Source organism: Zalophus californianus, chromosome 5, assembly GCF_009762305.2.
Source record: "Zalophus californianus isolate mZalCal1 chromosome 5, mZalCal1.pri.v2, whole genome shotgun sequence".
Taxonomy (NCBI): domain Eukaryota; kingdom Metazoa; phylum Chordata; class Mammalia; order Carnivora; family Otariidae; genus Zalophus; species Zalophus californianus.
The window spans coordinates 33,632,120-33,652,017 of NC_045599.1; the positions used below are offsets into that span (position 1 = coordinate 33,632,120).

General features: G+C 44.5%; 3 protein-coding genes across 3 annotated transcripts in view; all 3 read left to right on the forward strand.

Annotated features, from left to right (window-relative positions):
* LOC113929438 (protocadherin alpha-3) overlaps positions 1-19,898 on the forward strand; it is a 200,114-nt gene that overhangs the window by 99,918 nt on the left and 80,298 nt on the right.
* The window catches only part of LOC113928596 (protocadherin alpha-10-like), a 97,657-nt gene that overhangs the window by 28,621 nt on the left and 49,138 nt on the right, over positions 1-19,898 (forward strand).
* Positions 1,299-18,368, forward strand: PCDHA13 (protocadherin alpha 13). Its single transcript, XM_035727646.1, has 2 exons — positions 1,299-3,918; positions 18,105-18,368. The coding sequence occupies exons 1-2, from the start codon at positions 1,513-1,515 to the stop codon at positions 18,216-18,218; spliced, it is 2,520 nt and encodes an 839-aa protein (XP_035583539.1). The 5' UTR covers positions 1,299-1,512; the 3' UTR covers positions 18,219-18,368.

A 19,898-nucleotide genomic window follows, 5' to 3' on the forward strand; every position in this document is an offset into this window, starting at 1 on the left:
TGCTTTTGGAGTGTCTGACATATTTCACATAGTTGACTCTGTAATCTAGGTTAGGTGGAGTGGAAAGGGAAATAAGGTAGAGCTTGATAGACAAGAACAACTACAAATAATCAAGGGACTGTTCCCTGATACAGGTAAAGTTATGTTAATGAAAGTAATGTAACAGGAGAGGAGGATGGGGGCAAGAGAATATCAAATACTCTACGCAAATTTTCAGAGATGAGCAAAGACACAGAAATTAACTCAACTATTAGTTCCTGCAGAGTTGTGTACAGGACAGGCAAGATAATTATTGGAGCTGTACTATATCTTTCATAGCACTTTTTGCCTGGAACTTTGTGGCTTGGTAGAGATAGTTGTAGCAATAGGTAAAAGTAATATTCTCTTCCTTTCTTTCTTGCTAAAGATGTGTTAACATCTCTGCTTACCTATTGATGTTTGGAAAATCAGAGTCAATTGAAATGATCAGTAAAGTTATTCCCAGGGATGGGGAAGAGAAGAGGGAAGTTTAACCTATTGGTATTAATTTAAATTCCATCAAATACATAGGATGCTAGTTTTTGGCATCTTTTATGTAAAGAAAAATGCAAAGCATTGTTATATCTTAATGATCTAAATTACTGTGTTTATGCACAAACAGGCTCACATACAAACTCATACACACATTGACAGGACACTTCCTTTAAATACAAATATTTTATCCACATTTCACGTGCATATTTGGGGGAATTTACACATATGGTATATTTATACATCTGGTATATCACTTATTAATATTTTCCACAATCATCTGTTTTATTCTTGTAATTGATTATATTTCCATTTGGAGTTAATGGCTGTTGTGTGAGCAGTTTTAAATAAATATTACAGGGAAAAGACATTCCCAACCGAAACCACCAAAGTTAGGCAGAACTGGAGACTGGTTTCCAAAAGTGAATATTGAATATTCCTCTTTTAAAATTCTGCATGGGAGAGCCTGGTTGGCTCATTCAGTAAAGCATGTACTCCGGATCTCCAGGTTGTGAGTTCGAGCCCACATTGGGTGTAGAGATTACTTAAAAATAAAATCTTAAAAAAATACTCTGCATGAAAGTTTTACCCTTGCAAAAATACATTTGTGGAAAAATGGAATTCAACCAATTCTCAACTAGCATCCTATACAGAGCAGAATACCGTGATTTACTGTTTCTGGAAAGAAAGACATTTAATCTTCAATTACGTGTTTGCAATGAAAAACATCACGAAATGACAAAAAAACAAAAAACCAAAAAACCCTCTACATCAATGGAAAATGTGAAGACCTAATCATTTTTACAGTTACACATTCATGCACATGGTGTCGCTCTTCACTGAGAACATTTCCCAGAAAGTGCCCTCGCTTCCTCCTTCCTGCAGAAAATTTGGCAGATAATGGGAAAGCTCTAGTGAATCCTCCCCCAGAGCCCGTGAGAGTCAGTTTGAGGTAAGGTATAACTTATACTTCAGATATCTTTGAATCCTTTTGCGTGTATCATGCTGTTCTCCTGGAGAGGAGGCCCAGGAGTCCAGAGTCTGCTGCTGTCACTTCTACTTCTCGCAGCCTGGAAAGCAGGGAGTGGCCAGGTTCACTACTCAGTCCTGGAGGAGGCCAAACACGGCACCTTCGTGGGCCGCATCGCCCAGGACTTGGGGCTGGAGCTGGCGGAGCTGGTGCCGCGCCTATTCCGGGTGGCGTCCAAAGGCCACGGAGACCTTCTGGAGGTAAATCTGCAGAATGGCATTTTGTTTGTGAATTCTCGGATCGACCGGGAGGAGCTGTGCGGGCGGAGCGCGGAGTGCAGCATCCACCTGGAGGTGATCGTGGACAGGCCGCTGCAGGTTTTCCATGTGGAGGTGGAGGTGAAGGACATTAACGACAACCCGCCTGTGTTCCCTGAAAATAAGAAAAGAATAATCATTGCAGAATCTAGACCCCCAGAAACTCGGTTTCCACTAGATGGCGCATCCGATGCAGATATCGGAGTAAACTCGGCCTTGATCTACCGAATTGATCCCAACGAGTATTTCGCTTTGGACACACAAAACAATCGTGAAGAAATGTCTTCGTTGTCACTTGTATTGAGGAAATCACTGGACAGAGAGCAAATTCAGGAGCATAGCTTATTACTGACAGCCAATGATGGGGGTAAACCGGAGCTAACCGGTACAGTTCAGTTGCTGATTACAATTTTGGACGTGAATGACAATGCCCCAGAATTTGACCAGTATATTTATAAAGTGACAGTGTTAGAGAACGCATTTAATGGAACATTAGTGATTAAGCTAAATGCCACAGATCTTGATGATGGTACGAATGGAGACATAATCTACTCATTTAGAAAGCCTGTATCGCCTGCGGTGTTGCATGCATTTATCATAAATCCCAACAGTGGGGAAATTAGAACAAGAGGTAAACTAGATTTCGAAGAAAAGAAGTTGTATGAAATATCGGTGGAGGCAATAGACAAGGGGAATATTCCAATGGCAGGTCATTGTACCGTTTTGGTAGAAATACTAGATATAAATGATAACACCCCAGAAATTACCATCACTTCTCTGTCGCTCCCCGTGAGAGAGGATGCTCACGTGGGCACTGTCATCGCCCTGATCAGCGTGTCCGACCGTGACTCTGGCGCCAACGGGCAGGTGACCTGCTCACTAACACCCCGTGTCCCCTTCAAGCTGGTGTCCACCTTCAAGAATTACTATTCGCTGGTGCTGGACAGCGCCCTGGACCGAGAGAGCGTGTCGGACTATGTTCTGGTAGTGACCGCACGCGACGCAGGCTCGCCTTCGCTCTCCGCCACGGCCAGCGTGTCCGTGGAAGTGGCGGACGTGAACGACAACGCGCCGGCATTCGCGCAGCCCGAGTACACGGTGTTCGTGAAGGAGAACAACCCGCCCGGCTGCCACATCTTCACGGTGTCTGCGCGGGACGCCGACGCGCAGGAGAACGCGCTGGTGTCCTACTCGCTGGTGGAGCGGCGCGTGGGCGAGCGTGCGCTGTCGAGCTACGTGTCGGTGCACGCGGAGAGCGGCAAGGTGTACGCGCTGCAGCCGCTGGACCACGAGGAGCTGGAGCTGCTGCAGTTCCAAGTGAGCGCGCGCGACGCGGGCGTGCCTCCCCTGGGCAGCAACGTGACGCTGCAGGTGTTCGTGCTGGACGAGAACGACAACGCGCCCGCGCTGCTGCCGCGGCCGGGGACGGGCGGCGGCGGCGGCGGCGGCGGCGCTGTGAGCGAGCTGGTGTCGCGGTCGGTGGGCGCGGGCCACGTGGTGGCGAAGGTGCGCGCGGTGGACGCCGACTCTGGCTACAACGCGTGGCTGTCGTATGAGCTGCAGCCGGCGGCGGGTGGCGCGCGCAGCCCGTTCCGCGTGGCGCTGTACACGGGCGAGATCAGCACGACGCGCACCCTGGACGAGGCGGACTCGCCGCGCCAGCGCCTGCTGGTGCTGGTGAAGGACCACGGCGAGCCGGCGCTCACGGCCACCGCCACTGTGTTGCTGTCGCTGGTGGAGAGCGGCCAGGCGCCCAAGGCGTCGTCGCGGGTGCTGGCGGGCGCCGCTGGCGCCGAGACGGCGCTGGTGGATGTCAACGTGTACCTGATCATCGCCATCTGCGCGGTGTCCAGCCTGTTGGTGCTCACGCTGCTGCTGTACACGGCGCTGCGCTGCTCGGCTCCGCCCGCGGAGGGCGCGTGCGCGCCTGGGAAGCCCACGCTGGTGTGCTCCAGCGCGGTGGGGAGCTGGTCGTACTCGCAGCAGAGGCGGCAGAGGGTGTGCTCCGCGGAGGGCCCGCCCAAGACCGACCTCATGGCCTTCAGCCCCAGCCTTCCTCCGTGTCTGAGTTCTACGGAGGGAACGGGTGAAAGAGAACCAGACTTAGAACATTTGCAAGAGGTGAGTTCGTATTAAAAACTGCCTTACTCTTTTAGCCTAACTCTCAGTTTTATCGTCTAAGGTTCGTCATTCTCAGTTGTAACATTATTCTTTAATTTTGCTCGTCTTTATGGTATTTAATGAGTGTTATTGACATCATGGATTGAATTATTGTTCAGATTGGGGCGCCTGGGTGGCTCAGTCGGTTAAGCTTCGGACTATATTTCGGCTCAGGTCCTGATCTCAAGGTTCGGGAGATTGAGCCTCAGGTGGGGCTAGCTCAGAGTTCTGTGCCTGCTTAAAGATTCTCTCTCTTCACCTCTCCCCCCACCCCACGCGCCTGTTCTGTCTCTCCAAACAAACAAATAATTGTTCAGATTGAAATCGTAAATAAAAAGCCATAACAAATTGCCCATAATGCTAATCATTTGTGCGGGTTTTTTAAAGTATTACTAACAGTTTGTAAGTATTTATTTCCTATGTGCACATTTGCAAGAAACCACACATTATGAATACTTAAGCGTTCAGAAAGGTTTGTTTTAATGAGGCTAATGAGAATTTTAAAACAAATGTCTTTATTTAAAAAATTTATACATATGCCCGTATATGTGTTTTAGTTTAAAGAGCACATAACCTTTTACAAAAACGCCTTTTAAAAGTTCATTTTTTTCTTTTTAAAAAATATTTTATTTATTTACTTGAGAGAGGAGAAAGAGAGCACAGAGGGAGACAGAGAAGCAATGCCTCCCCTCTCCCCGGTGAGCAAGGAGCCCGATGGAGGGCTTGATCCCAAGGGCCCTGGGATCATGACCTGAGCCAAAGGCAGACACCCAGCCGACTGAGCCACCCAGGTGCCCCAGTTCATTTTTGTTTCTTAAAAAAAAAAAAAAAAAAAAAAACTTTTTTGGTTTGGTCCCTCCTCATTTTCTTCTGGGCACATCACCATTCCTGTCAGGTATCCAATACAAAGGAGGCTTGTGATTTTCTTTTCACATATTTATTTGCAGTCACTTAATTGCTCCACACGTGCATGCATCTGGTGGATTTTTTTGTTATTGTTTATTTTAGAAAGTTTATTAGGATAGGTAATGCATTTTACACTTCTCAATCACCAATGTCTTTGGAAATCCCCACAAATCTGATACTTTTAATAGCTGTCTAGTACCTCATAATGCAGGATGAATCACTGATATATTCAGTTATTCACTTGTTGAGCACTTTGTTTCAAGTGTTCTTTTGCCCTCATAAACCATGCTGAACTATCATTTACATATTTCTAAAATATTGGTGCTTTTATTCCTGTGAAATTCACTTTCAGACATGGAACGGACACATCAAAGGGTATTAATAATTTTAATTTTAAAATGTGTTCCTAGAGGGGCACCTGGGTAGCTCAGTCGTTAGGCATCTGCCTTCAGCTCGGGTCATGATCCCAGGATCCTGGGATTGAGCCCCCGGAGCCTGGCATTGGACTCCCTGCTTGGTTGGGAACCCTACTTCTCCCTCTCCCACTCCCCCTGCTTGTGTTCCCTCTCTCACTGTGTCTCTCTCTGTCAAATAAATAAATAAAATCTTTTTAAAAATGTGTTGCTAGGGGCCCCTGGGTGGCTCGGTCGTTAAGCGTCTGCCTTCGGCTCAGGTCATAGTCCTAGGGTCCTGGGATCGAGTGACACATTCGGCTCCCTGCTCAGCGGGAAGCCTGCTTCTCCCTCTCCCACTCCCCCTGCTTGTGTTCCCTCTCTCGCTGTGTCTCTCTCTGTCAAATAAATAAAATCTTTATTTTTTCAAGATTTTATTTATTTATTTGACAGAACGGGAAAGCAGGAGAGCACAAGCAGTGGGAGTGGCAGAGGGAGAGGGAGAAGCAGCCCCCCTGCTGAGCAGGGAGCCCGATGTGGGGCTCTATCCCAGGAACCCGGGATCACAACCAGAGCCAAAGGCAGATGCCCAACCAACTGAGCCAACCAGGAGCCCCTTCATATGTTTTCATGTTACTAGTTACCATCCTTTCATTTCAGCTTGAAGAACTCCTTTCAGCATTTCTTGTAAGGCAGGTCTAATGGCAATGAACTCCCCAAGCTTTTGTTTATTTGGGAAAATCTTTATCTCGCCTTCATTTCTGAAGGGTAACTTTGCTGCATAGAGTATTCTTTGTTGGTGGTTTATTTTTATTTCAGCACTTTGAATTATATCACCCCATTCTCTCCTGGCCTGCAGTGTTTCTGGTGATAGCCTAATGGGGGTTCGCTTATAAGAGAGAAGTTTTTCTCTCTTGTTGCTCTTAAAATTCTCTCTTTGCCTTTGATTTTATACAGTTTTATTATAATTAGTCTTAGAGAAGATTATTTTGGATTGACATTTTGGGGTGACCTATTAGCTTCATGAACTTGGATGTCCAAATCTTTCCCTGTGTCTGAGAAGTTCTCTCTCATTATGTCTTTAAATAAGCTTCCTACCCCTTTCTCTCTTCTTCTGAGATTCCAGTGATAGTTTCTTTTAAAGGTGTCCTTGGGGCGCCTGGGTGGCTCAGTCAGTTAAACATCTGTTTTAGGCTCAGGTCATGATCCCAGGGTCCTGGGATGGAGCCCTGCATGAGGCTCCCTGCTCAGTGAGGACCCTGCTTCTCCCTCTCCCATTCCCCCTGCTTGTGCTCTCTTTCTCTCTGTCAAATAAATAAATAAAATCTTAAAAAAATAAAAAAAAAGGTGTCCCATAAGTCCTGTACGTCCCATAGGTTTTCTTCATTCCTTTTCACTATTTTTTCTTTTTGTTCCTTTAAAAAATTTTTTTATTTAAATTCAATTTAGTTAACATATATAGTGCATTATTAGTTACAGGAGTAGAATTTAGTGATTCATCAGTTGCATATAACACCCAGTGCTCATTACATCACATGTCTCCCTTAATGCCCATCATCCAGTTACCCCCATCCTCCCACCCCTCTCCCCTCCAGCAGCCCCCCAGTTTGTTACCTATAGCGCTCATTTTGACTGGATAATTTAAAATGATCTTTGTTGCTCCCTCTAGTGTCTATCTGCAGCATTTCAGTTTTCTGGTCCTATAGCAATAAGTTGTTCTCCCTTGTTCTCAGTGGTCACTAGGCATTCAAAGTGTGCTAGTTTCCTGTCAGCACCCTAAGTCAGGTAAAACAGATACCAGTTTCTTAGGCAGCTTTCCAAAAACCCAAAAGTCTGGACAGACCCTCACTTTTCTCCCTCCTTCCCGAAGGAGCAAGCTGACCCCTTGGTATTTTTTGTTGTTGCTGTTCTCCATAGCCTTCAGGCATCCAAATGATGCCAGTTCGATCAGTTCTCTGATTGAAGCAATATAGAAACTAGTCCTTTAGGCAGCCTTCTGAGAAGCTGATACATTGGACACATGCTATGCTCTCCTCTTTCCTCTTGAAGGTGAAATAGCAAGCCAGGGTGTTCTTTCTTGGTGCTGAGTTGTGCCAGTGTGGGTGAGGGGCTGATGTGAGCAAAGTAAAATTATTCTTTGTACTTGTTTCAGCACAGCTATTTCAGCCTTGTGTTCACCTGGGGGTACTCCAGCTTCATAACTGGATTCTGGAATCCTTATAAAGGAATTTTGGTCTATATATTGTTGTTCATGGTATTTTTGTGGGGAAATAAGGGCTGGGAATTCCTATTCTGTTTTGGCAACAACCTGAGCAAACTAATGTATAAGATATGTTACATTTATTGATTTTCAGATATTAAACCAACTTTGCATTTCTGGGATAACTCTTACTTGGTGATGGTATATAATTTCTTTTATATATTGCTGAATTTGGTTTTCTGGTATTCCATTGAGTATTTTTGTGTTTATATTCATAAAAGATAGTGGTCTGCAGTTTTCTTTTCTGGTGATGTCTTTCATTTTGGTATCAGGGTAATATAACCCTCAGAATGAGCCAGGAAGTATTTGCTCCTCTTCTTTTTTGAAAAATATTTTATTTGTTTATTTATGAGAAAGCAGGGGAGAGGAGAAGGAGAGGGAGAGGGACAAGCAGATTTCACACTGGGCACTGAGCCCTATGTGGAACTCGATCTCAGGACCCTGGGATCGAGTCAGATGCTTAAACAACTGAGCCATTCCATTGCCCCTTACTCCTCTTCTATTCTTTGAAACAGTTTATAAAGAACTGCTATTAGTATTTATTAAAATGTTTGATAGAATTCATCCATGATGCCTTTTGGTTCTTTTTTTTTCTGTGTAGTTCTAATGTTACTAATTCAATCTTTTTACGTTTCATATGTCCACTCAGATTTTCTACTTTTTTTTTTTTACCCAATTTTTGTATTTGTGTATTCTAAGAGTTTGTTTCATCTAAACTACTCATTAAGGGGTGCCTAGGTGGCTCAGTCGTTAAGCGTCTGCCTTCGGCTCAGGTCATGATCCCAGGGTCCTGGGATCGAGCCCCGCATCGGGCTCGCTGCTCCGTGGGAAGCCTGCTTCTCCCTCTCCCGCTCCCCCTGCTTGTGTTCCCTCTCTCGCTGTCTCTCTGTCAAATAAATAAAAAAATCTTAAAAAAAAAATAAACTACTCATTTATTGGCGTACAATTGTTCATAGTATTCTCTTATCTTTTTTATTCCTTTAATGTTTGTAGTACTGTCTCCTTTCATGTCTGGTTTTAGTAATTTTCATTTTCTTGCTTTTTCTCTTGGTCAGTCTAGGTAAAGGTTTGTCAGTTATGTTGATCTTTTCAAAGAACCAACTTGTGGCTTTGTCATCTTTCTCTACAGTTTTTCCTTTCTTTATTTCATTTATTTTTGCTTTAATCCTAATTATTTCTCTTCTTCTGTTTGCTTTAGATTTGGTTTGCTTTTATTTTTCTGGCATCTTAAAGTAAGGGGTTAGGTTATTGATTTGAGATATTTCTTCCTTTTCAGTGTCAACATTACAGCATTTTCCTCTGAGCACTTCTTTTAGTTGCATTCCATAAGTTTTCATATATTGTGTCTTCATTTTCATTTATCTCAGAGTGTTTCCTAATTTTCCTTGTTCTTCTTTGACCCATTGGTTATTTTAGCATATGTGATTTAATTTCCACATATTTGTGAATTCCCCACATTTCATTTTGTTATGATTTTTTTAAAGATTTTACTTATTTATTTGACAGAGAGAGACAGAGTGAGAGAGGGAACACAAGCAGGGGGAGGGGGAGAGGGAGAAGCAGGCTTCCCGCGAAGCAGGGAGCCCGATGTGGGGCCTGATCCCAGGACCCTGGGATCATGACCTGAGCCAAAGGCAGACGCTTAACGACTGAGCCACCAGGCACCCCTTGTTATGATTTCTAATTTCCTTCTGTTATGTTCAGAGAACGCATTTTGTATGGTATCAGTCCTTTTAAACTTTTTGAAGCTTATTTTATGGCATGGTGTTGGGAAGAGCACTCTCATGTTCAGTCTTTCAACTTTCCCTCAGTCACATAAGAATGGGTCTTGGGCTTGGTACACTTCTTTACCAAGAAATGGAGTCTGCACAGCCGGTGCTAGGCTTATCGTCTTGTGTGGGAATATCTTTCCCTGTTTCAGGCTCACTGAAGCTCTTTTGTCTCTGCTGGAACATGTGAATCATGTAGCACCTGGCCAACCCCACTGTTGAATCTATCCTCTGTGAATAGGGGAAAAGATCTTTCTTCTATGTTACAAGAGGGGTGCACATAGGCATATTGCCCTGCAACAGCCTCTAGGGGAAACCCACTGGCCATGGGGTACTGATGCCCAATACTGAAGCTGATCTTGCTCTGTCTTTTCTTTACCTACGTACAATGCTGTTGCATCTTGTTGGACTGTATTGTGTTCTTCTTGGCAACTCTGATACCAAGATGCAATGGGCAGAAAGTAACTAGAGTCCTCCCTTGGTGTTGATACCTGGTGCACAGTAATCTGCTTGACACTTAGCATGTGGTCTGTTATGGAGAATGTTCTGTGTGCAGTTGAGAAGAATGTATATTGTGCTGTCAAGCAGGTGAATATTCTGTAGATGTCTTTTAGGTCTAGTTGGTTTACAGTGTTTTTAAAGCCTTCCATTTCCTTACTGACCATCTGCCTAGTTGTTATCCACTGGGGGAAGCAAGGTATTACAATCTCCAGCTTTTAGTATTGAATTGTCTATTTCTTCTTTCATTTCTGTTAGCTTTTGCTTTATGTATTTAGGGACTCTGTTGTTAACTGTCTATATGCTTATAATTGTTATACTTTCCTAACAAACTCCTGTCATTATGAAATGTCCCTCTTTATTTCTAGTAATATTTTTGTCTGATGTTAGTGTAGCTACTGTAGCTCTCTTGTGGTTGCTGTTTTCATACTATATGTTTTTCCATCCTTTACTCTCAACTTACTTGTGTCTTTGAGTCTAAAGGTGCCTTCTGTAGATGGCATATGGTTGGACCTTGTAATTTTAATATCTAGTCTGATAATTCTGCCCAAGAGTGAATCTAGGGATGTAGTAAGGAATCCCACCAAGTTCTCCAAGTGAACATCCAAGAAAGATCCCTTTGTGAATCTGGCAGTGAGACAGATGTACATGTTTATTTTCTAATCTTTCTTTTAGTGTTTATGGAGATCCCATTTTGGCCTGCTTTTGATTACTACTCATTTTCGAAAGGAGTTCCTTCAAGACTAGCTATCTGCAGGTGAAGAATGTAAATGGATGGGCCAGCAGTGCTCTGGACTAACATGAATGTATCCGTATTACTGTTTGGTAAAGTGGTTTGTGTGACCTTAGCTTTTACATATCTCCAACTGCTGAGAATTGGCAGCTGCAGAGCAATTTGTTATCCAGAATTTTCTCTTCACCTTACTACATACAACCTTAGGTTCTCTCTTGAAATAATAGTGCTTCTTCTCTCTGTCACATTTAGTCCTGCTTTCTCTTATATTTTGTGCTGACAAATAGGATTATAGGAGAATCCTGCCAGATTCAGCCTCTGTACCTAGATCTTTTTGTTTCAGTCTTGGGAGGAAAAAGTTTTCTCTACCTTCAAGGTTCTTTTGGCTGGTCTAAGAATTAATTTAACTTGAGACAGATTAACAGGAGAAAATAAAATTTAATTACATACATGCAGGGAATCCACATAAACATTAGAGATTCCAAAGACAGACAAAATAAAGTGCCTATATGACTTTCTGAACTAAACAGAAAGGGGTGGGTAGGGTCTAAGGCTTCAAAGGGGAAGAAGGAACTTCATAGGAAGAATGGAAAGAGTAAATGTTTGGTAAACAAATGTGTGCTGGGCCATCCAAAAAAAAAATATGACGTTGGGAGGACTTTGATCAAACAGGCCTTGCTAGCTTTTTCCCTGTCTACCATTCTAGTTCATATTATGCTGCAGTTATCTATGGTGATAGCTGCCTTTCTGGAACAGGTCCTGTAAATTTTTACGCAGTTAGAGGGGAGACAAAAAACAAAACAAAACAAAACTTCTTGAGTCTTCTGTTTCTTAAAATAACTAGCCTATGATGAGCATGGGTTGTTGTATATAACTTTGAAGCATTGAATTCTATACCTGAAACTAATATTGCACTGTATGTTAACTAACTGGAATTTAAATGAAAACTTGGGAAAAAGTAACCAACCTAAAATAATACACCAGCCAAATAGACACATTTTGGGGTGGCAAATTTTTCATTTCTATAGTTCCAAACAAGGAATCATTTGTTTTGCATTTCAGTGTGAACCACTACTCTGGGAAACCCCAGTCTACCAGCTCTTCCCAAGTCTCCAGTGGCAGGAATTCACTCTTAGCATTTTCTCACATCATGGTCCAATTTTCGTGGCACTTGGTAACTTCTTTTCATATATATTATGATTGAAGTTCAAGTGTTTTATAGAGTTTCATCAAAGATGAAAACTAATCATGTCACTGAACTCTTTTTAGTTCTAATTATTTTTTCTTTAATTTTCTGGGATTTTATGAGTAGAAAATTATATTACCTATAGATTTATGATCTAACAATATATGTTATCCTTCTTTCTAACACACACACACACACACACACACACACACACACACACACACACTTTTTTATCTTGTGTTGACCAGAATATCCAAGGTGGTATTGAATAATGACTATGACATGAAGTGTCTTGTTATGCTCATGATTTTTTGTGGAAATAATTCTGGTGTTTTACTGTTTAAAATGAAGATTTGGGATGCCTGGGTGGCTCAGCCAGTTAAGCATCTGCCTTTGGCTCAGGTCATGATCCCAGGGTCCTGGGATTGAGCCCTGCATTGGGCTCCTTGCTCAGCAGGGAGCCCGCTTCTCCCTCTGCCTGCCGCTCCCCCTGCTTGTGCTCTGTCTCTTCCTCTGACAAGTAAAGAAATAAAATCTTTAAATAATAAATAAAATGAAGATGGTCATTGTTTTGTGACAGCTGTCAAATTTTTATCAAATTCCTTTTAAGCATCTATCATAATGATGATCTAGTAATATTTTGTTTAGCAGTTTTGAAACTATAATGTGAGATTTACATAGAGTCTTTTCTGGAGAATGTTGATAGGGTGTCTTTGTCAGATTTTTATTTCAGGTTAAACACTATCTAATAAACTGATGTCAGGTTGGTTGGTAATGGTTGCAGGCCTTCCTTTTCAGCCACACATGATGAAAATTTTCATCTGCAACTCAGAGGAGGATGTAGTATGACTGCTTACCAAATATGTAGCAATACAAAATTTGAATGCAGATAAAATATATTATGTGATTGAACTAGATAGGTTAACTTTTAACCCAATGATATTCAGCAAATTGAAGTAAAAAGAAAAAGTACACAAGTCTAGGACTTTTTGATCTGTGGCTTAAGAGCATCTAGAAGAAATAGGTGTGAATTTTAGTTTTCAATCCATCATGAAAAAAGTATGTGATGAGCTAGATGCAATTTTAGACTCTATTCCTTGATTTGTAATACTTAAAATGAAAGTGATGTAGGCTGGCTGGGTCCAAGGATATAGAGGGGGTCCCACAGGACCAGCCAAGAGGGTCCTTGGCTTCACATAGGATGGAGATCAAACATGAGCCCAGAGGAAGTGAGAGCAGAGTTTATTGAAGATTCATGGAGAGAGCAGATACAGACAGTCTGGGAGACTCAGAAAGGAAAGGAGAGAGAATCTCATCTTTGCTTGCCATTTGGGGTTTGGATTGAAGACAGTGGTCTGTCCCCTCAGACATTCAGGAATTGGTCAAAACAAGGATGAGTTCTTAGACATCCTCCATAAGTCACGGAAGCTCTGGAGTCAGTGGTCTTGGAAAACAGTCATGACAACCTCTCTTGGTCACTCCTTAGATGTTATCTGTTGTGCTGGAAGACTCTGAAGAAATCATTAACTCCTTGACTGTTACAAGGAGGACATACATTAAGGCATGTGTAAGAATACATCGAGACAGGGAAACTGAAGGGACCACGTGAAAAAACTGTTTTTGCTCCTTTTCCTTCTTCTATTCTTGCTAGGACCTATACCCCCACATTACCACATGCCTTAATATATGTTCTTCTTAAAAAGGAGAAAAGATCTCTTATAAAGGAGAAAAAGATCTCCTCTTTTTATGTCAGATGTGGCCAACCTGGAGTATGACTTTAAGTTCTGAGGGCTACACTTTGAAGATGAAATGAGAAAAAGATTTTTTTTAAATTTTTAATGTTTTTTTAAAGATTTTATTTATTTTTTTGACAGAGACACAGCGAGAGAGGGAACACAAGCAGGGAAAGTGGGGAGAGAGAAAAGCAGGCTTCCCACTGAGCAGGGAGCCCGATGCAGGGCTCCATCCCAGGACCCTGGGATCATGACCTGAGCCGAAGGCAGACACTTAACGACTGAGCCCACGCAGGTGCCCCTAGAAAAAGATTTTTAGGAAAAGGTAATTTTTGGAAAATTGATACATAATTGTAAAAAGTAGTGAGCAAACACAACATAGAGTCAGAGTGAAGATTCTCGAAGAAAGTTTCAAGATACTTTATATTGTATTATGTCATGGAGAAAAACTAGCTCCTTGGGATTAGAAATTTGAGAAAGAAATTCTGTAGTAATGTGTTACTGGTAAAGGATGCAAGTAAAAAAAAAAAGTGACATAGGATGTTGTATATTGAGAGTGCTTTAGCCACTTAATTTGTGTGCCCAGAGCCTAGCTAGATACTTAAGAAACAAAATTTGAGTGATATAGATCTCTACCCCCAAAGAACTCCTCCTCTATTAGACTTGATTTGGGCGGGGGGGTGGGGGGGGAAGACTTGCTTTAGACATTTCCTCAGCCTTTATAGGATGAAAATGTTCTTAATGTTATGCTGATACCATGTCTTTAAATTTAGGTTAAGTAGATAATATATTCCCAAGGAATAATTTTAAGCACTCAGAAAATCTGGTTTAGAGACACCTGGGTGGCTCAGTCGGTTAAGTATCAGCTCACGTCATGATCCCGGGGTCCTGGGATCGAGTCCCGCGTTGGCCTCCTTGCTCAGCAAGGAGCCTGCTTCTCCTTCTGCCTGCCGCTCCCCCTGCTTGTGCGGGCTCTCTCTGACAAATCAATCAATCAATCAATCAAATCTTAATTTTAAGTGTAATATCCTTTTGTTGTGGGTCGTCGAGCACAGGGGCAAGAAATTCCTGAGATACACTATGGTGCAACTTAGTAATTTATTTAAGTAGTGCGGGGACAGGACCCCTGGGCAGAAGCAGCTGCACTATGGCTGTATGAAGCTGGTGGATATATGCTTAGTGCTCAAGCGGGAGGGGACATGCAGGGAGTATTAGATCATAAATATTTCTTTGAATTTCTATTCATAAAACTACTTTTGCAAGATTTCTCTGGTACTTATCATTCAGTTCAGTACTAACTATCAATGAGATATACAGGCAGTCATGAGACCCTTTAAAGATGTATTTGAGCCTTATTAAAACTATGCAGGCCTTCTGGGCTAAATGTGAACATTTTTCTGCTTTCATCCCTCGTCGCTTTTGTGGTATGTATCAGATTTACTATTTTCTCATTTGGCTGCAAGATTTCTAGTAGGAGCTTATGCATTATTGCTAGAAATCTTTTGAATTTATAACTTAAGGCCAAGTTTGGTTGGGAGAGCTTTATATTAATAAGTCTTGGCAAGCAGAAATTAAGACTGTTTCTCTGTTGAGTCCACTTAAAGTTGTACTTATGCCTAATTAAAGCTTGAAAATGCCTGAAATAGGGGAAACTATGGAAAATGGCATAAAATGGCAAAATGAAATATTAGGTTCTGCCAAAGAGAAGTTTTATTGATTTATGGTTTAATGTTCACCTAGTTATCTTAAACAAAAGGAAAAACTCTTGAGACTTCATCTTTGGGATATCTAAATATTCCAAATATCTCCTAAATATTGCTTTCCCACAAACTCCAGGTATGCCTACAGATAGGGAGGCAGATGGCGGGACAAATCCCACTTAGGTGAGCGCTATTCACTTATTCTTGACAGAAATTAAATCCTTTGAAAATAATCATCAGTGGCAGTTTAGACAGAGAAATGGGAAAGGGAAGGAAGCCAGAAGTCTGAGACGTGTGTGAAGGGGGAAGAGTTTTTGTCAAGATTTTCCATATTGATTCTCAGTATGAGTTTTTTCCTTTTCCCCACTTACTAATCCACCACACATCCTGTCCTCCTAGACAGAGTTTAGAAATCCTAAACCCAGTATAACTGGAAACTTGATTGCAGGTCTTAAAATCAGGGGCCTTCCAAAAGTTGAGTTAGTCTCTCCAGATGTATTTCATCTGCTGCTAATGGAAAAGGGAAAAGTATAACCTTACACCCCAAAGCTATTAGCTTAGCTGGCAGCATTAAATGAAAATGAGGAAATGCAAATCCTAATCTCTGGCACTGAAGTAGATAATTAGTTTTGGTTCTGAAATTTGGTGAATACATTTAATTTTTATAGGTTATCTCACATCCTAATGAGCATTCCCCGTGATAGCTATACTTATGACCCTACCTAACACTTCACAGGGCTGACATGTTTTCTGCTTTGGTTTTATCCAACACTTGGTGTCAGTGATTTTCTTGGTTCCTTAACTCAGAAAGACAAATTAGTCGAGAGCACTTACTACTTAAATTGCCTTGTGTTGCTGCTTGCCATGCTTCCCTGGAAGAGATAAGGGTTTGGGTTTGTATTGTTCCCAAGGAGGTGATTGGTTCTTAGTGGCATAATGAATTTACCAATCCCACTTTCAGTTTTAAAACCAGAATGCTGGAACAGCCTGCCACCCCACCCCTCATTTTAATCAGCAATTTAAGATAGTATTCTAAAGTACTCAAACATACAGTAAAGTTAAGAGAATTGTATAATTAGTTCCCTTGTATCCAGCGTTCAGCTTCAATAATTATCAACACTTCTTAGGCCGTTTTCTGACCAGAAAATACATTGCCCTGGGACGGCTGGGTGGCTCAGTCAGTTAAGCGTCTGCCTTCTGCTCAGGTCATGATCCCAGGGTCCTGGGATTGAGTTCCCACTCAGGGGGGAGCCTGCTTCTCCCTCTGCCTGCCGCACCTGCTGCTTGTGTCCTCTCTCACTCTGACAAATAAAGGGGTAAAATCTTAAAAGAAAGAAAGAATGAACATTGCCCTGAAAGCTTCAATTCTTGATCAGTATTCAGCTTTTGTCTTTCAAATTTTGGTTCCTGGGGCTTTGGACCCTGCAATTGTATTAAAAGAAGTTTAAGAAATTTAGTGTTTAATAGTCATTTGAAGGCACTCTCTTTTTTCAGCTCGCCTCCCCTCAGGGAAATCCCCTGGTTGTAGGGTGCAAGACGAAATCTGGAGATATTTTTTGTAGCTCGGAGATGTTTTTCATAGAACTGATCAATATCCCTATTTCCCTTCAGGGGACCCGCCTAAAAACGAAATTGGAGAACGTATGGGCGGCCAGTCAGTTCCTACCCTGCCTCAATGCTATTTTCTAAATATTTACAGAGAGTAAATTTACAGAATAGTTTCCTGGTCACACTCTGGAGAGTATCTCAATTACTTTCTTCCCACTCCACTTCGCACGTCCTGTTGGGGATGAGTGTCAGTCTTTCTGAGTTTCAGGTGCTTGTACGGACTGGTTTCTAACCTCTCATCCAGAGCGTCAAGGGTCGCTTGTGAGGCACTCTGTAGTAGGGCCTCCTGGGTAGAGAGAAAATGCTGACCCACAAAAAGCCAAACGAACCCAGGTGCCTCGAAAAGCCAGAGTCCCGGGGAAGCTTGAGGAGGACCCTATTCCCCAATTTGCCCCTCGCTGGTCGCCTCTATTGAATTCTTGGCTCCTGGTATAAAAGAAGGTGCAGGAGAGACTTTAACCCGCAGCAGAGAGGCTGGGAATCCAGATGCACCTCAGCCCTTAGTTTGGGGGCTTCTGTTTCCTTAAGCTTCGAAGGCGTGGTCATTCAGAGTCCCGATACCGCCTCTAGCCGCCACCGCCCGGCGGTTTTTCTGGGAGTTCCGCTCTCCTCGCGGGCACTGTAGCGGTTCTGGAGGTCCGAGCGCCCGGCACTAGACGTTCCGCGGTCAGACAGTGGCGAGAGAAGCCCAGCCGAGCTCAGCCCTAGCTACGAGCAGTCTTTAGGCGGCCGCTGTGGAGGTTAAGACGGGGCGGGTCTTAGGGCGTTGTCCTTAGAAACGCCGTTCGAGGGAAAATGTGTTAGTTTCCCGAGCGTCTTCCTTGCCCCGCCCGGCCGCCGGGACTTCGGAGAGATCCCACCTAGCGGAGAGTGGAGACGGCGCCTCCCTAGCTCGAGCCGTTTACCTCGTCTCTGCACCCCTAGGCGGCGCTGCGCTCCTCCGCACCGGCAGCTCCGCTTCCCCAGACGGCTGCCAAAGCTCCAGTCCGGCGAGCAGTGCTTCCAGCCCGCCAGCCCCCGGCAATTCCAGTATATTCAGGAGGCCGAACGTCGGCGATCTGTGTCCCTCTAGCCCGCTGTGGCGGGCGCCCGGCCCTTGCTCTTTCCTAGGGTTCGTGCTCTCCGGGAGTCCGGAGCATGGTCCTGGGTCACTGCTGGTGGAGCGAGGACGCCGAGAGGGAGGATGGTGGGCTGGAGGGTGGCGGTTTTATGTCTGTGGGTCTCCTGCGGCTCTGCCGCCGGACAGCTGGAATACTCAGTATTGGAGGAGACCGAGCGGGGCGTAGCCGTAGGCAGTGTTTCCGCTGACTTGGGGCTGTCAGCGGCCGCTCTGTCCTTGAGGAACTTTCGCTTCCTTTCCAGCCACCGCGAGCCCTACTTCGGGGTGGATCTGGCCAGCGGTGCCTTGGTGGTCCTAGAGCCGGCAGACCGCGAACGGCTGTGCGAGACCAAAGCTGTCTGCGTCTTGACCTATGAGCTGGTGCTCGAGGACCCGCTGGAGCTACACACGATGCGAGTTCACGTCGTGGACACCAACGACAACTCGCCTTTCTTCCCTGCCGGCAACGTGCAGCTGCACATCCCCGAGTTCCTGATGCCCGGAGCCCGCTTTACTCTCCCTAACGCCCAAGATGCTGACGAGGGAAGCAACGGGGTCCTAAGCTACAGTCTGAGCCCCAGCCAGCACTTTCGCCTGATCATGGGATCGCGGGTGGACGGCAGTGAATACCCGGAGTTGTTATTAGAGAAAGCGTTGGATCGGGAGCAGCGCGCCACCCACCAGCTGGTGCTCAGCGCTAGGGACGGCGGGCAGCCCGCGCGCTCCGGAGACGCACGAGTTACCATCATAGTGGTGGACACAAACAACAATGCGCCTGTGTTTGAGCGCACGGTGTACCGCGCCAAGGTAGCAGAGACTGCACCGAACGGGACTGTGTTACTACGAGTTCAGGCCTCGGACCCGGATGAAGGCTCCAATGGGGAAATCCGGTACTCCTTAAGCAATAGCACGCGAGCCGCGCTGCGACACCACTTTCACGTGCACCCTAGAACTGGAGAGGTGCGGGTAGCTGCTTCACTGGGTCCACCTGAAACGTTGTTGGAGGCGTACATTGAAGCGAGGGATGAGGGCACCTTCGGTTTAGCTAGTACTGTCAAACTGCTGGTGGAAGTGACGGATGTGAATGATCATGCCCCCGAGGTGAATCTCCTGACTCTGTCCAGTTCAGTTTCTGAGGACGCTGCCCCTGGCACAGTGATTGCTCTCCTCAGTCTCAGGGATGAGGATCTCGGTCCCAACGGTAAGGTCGTTTGTAGCATGTCCAGTGGAGGCCCTTTTAAGCTGAAGGCTTCCTTTGACAACTACTACAGCTTGCTGACTGATGGGCTGCTGGACCGGGAGCAGGTCAGCGAATACCAGGTCCTGATCACTGCCTCAGATGGTGGCTCAACCCCCTTGAGCACCCGCAGGACACTGACTGTGTCTGTTGCTGATGTGAATGACAATTCACCAAGCTTTGCTCAACCGCAGCAGGAACTTTTTGTGGCTGAAAACAATGGTCCTGGGGCCTCTCTAGGCCGTGTGTTTGCCCAGGATCCCGACCTGGGGAAGAATGGCCTTGTCTTCTATGAGCTGTTGGGTATTATCTCTGAAAGGCAGACCACCTCTAGCTTGGTGGCAGTAGAATCAACCAGCGGGGCTATCACTGCCAAAACGTCCTTTGACTTTGAGCAGCTCAGGGGGTTTCACTTCCAAGTGGAAGCCCGGGATGGTGGCATTCCTCCCAGGAGTGCAACAGTGACTGTGAGCTTGTTTGTGGTAGATAAGAATGACAATGCTCCAGTCATCTTGTTTCCCGTGCCCAGAAATGGCTCTGTTCCAGTGGAAATTGTGCCCCGCTCTGCCAGAAGTGGTCACTTGGTCACAAAAGTGGTAGCAGAGGATGCAGACAGTGGCTCTAATGCTTGGCTTTCCTACCATATTTCTCAGGCTTCTGACTCCAGCCTTTTCAGAATTTCAGCCAATATGGGAGAGCTCCGAACTTCCCGATTAATTCTTCCCAGTGATGCGGTTAAACAGAGGGTGGTGGTCATGGTTCGGGACCAGGGAGAACCAACACTTTCCTCTTCTGTCACATTGGGTGTACTGTTGAGCAA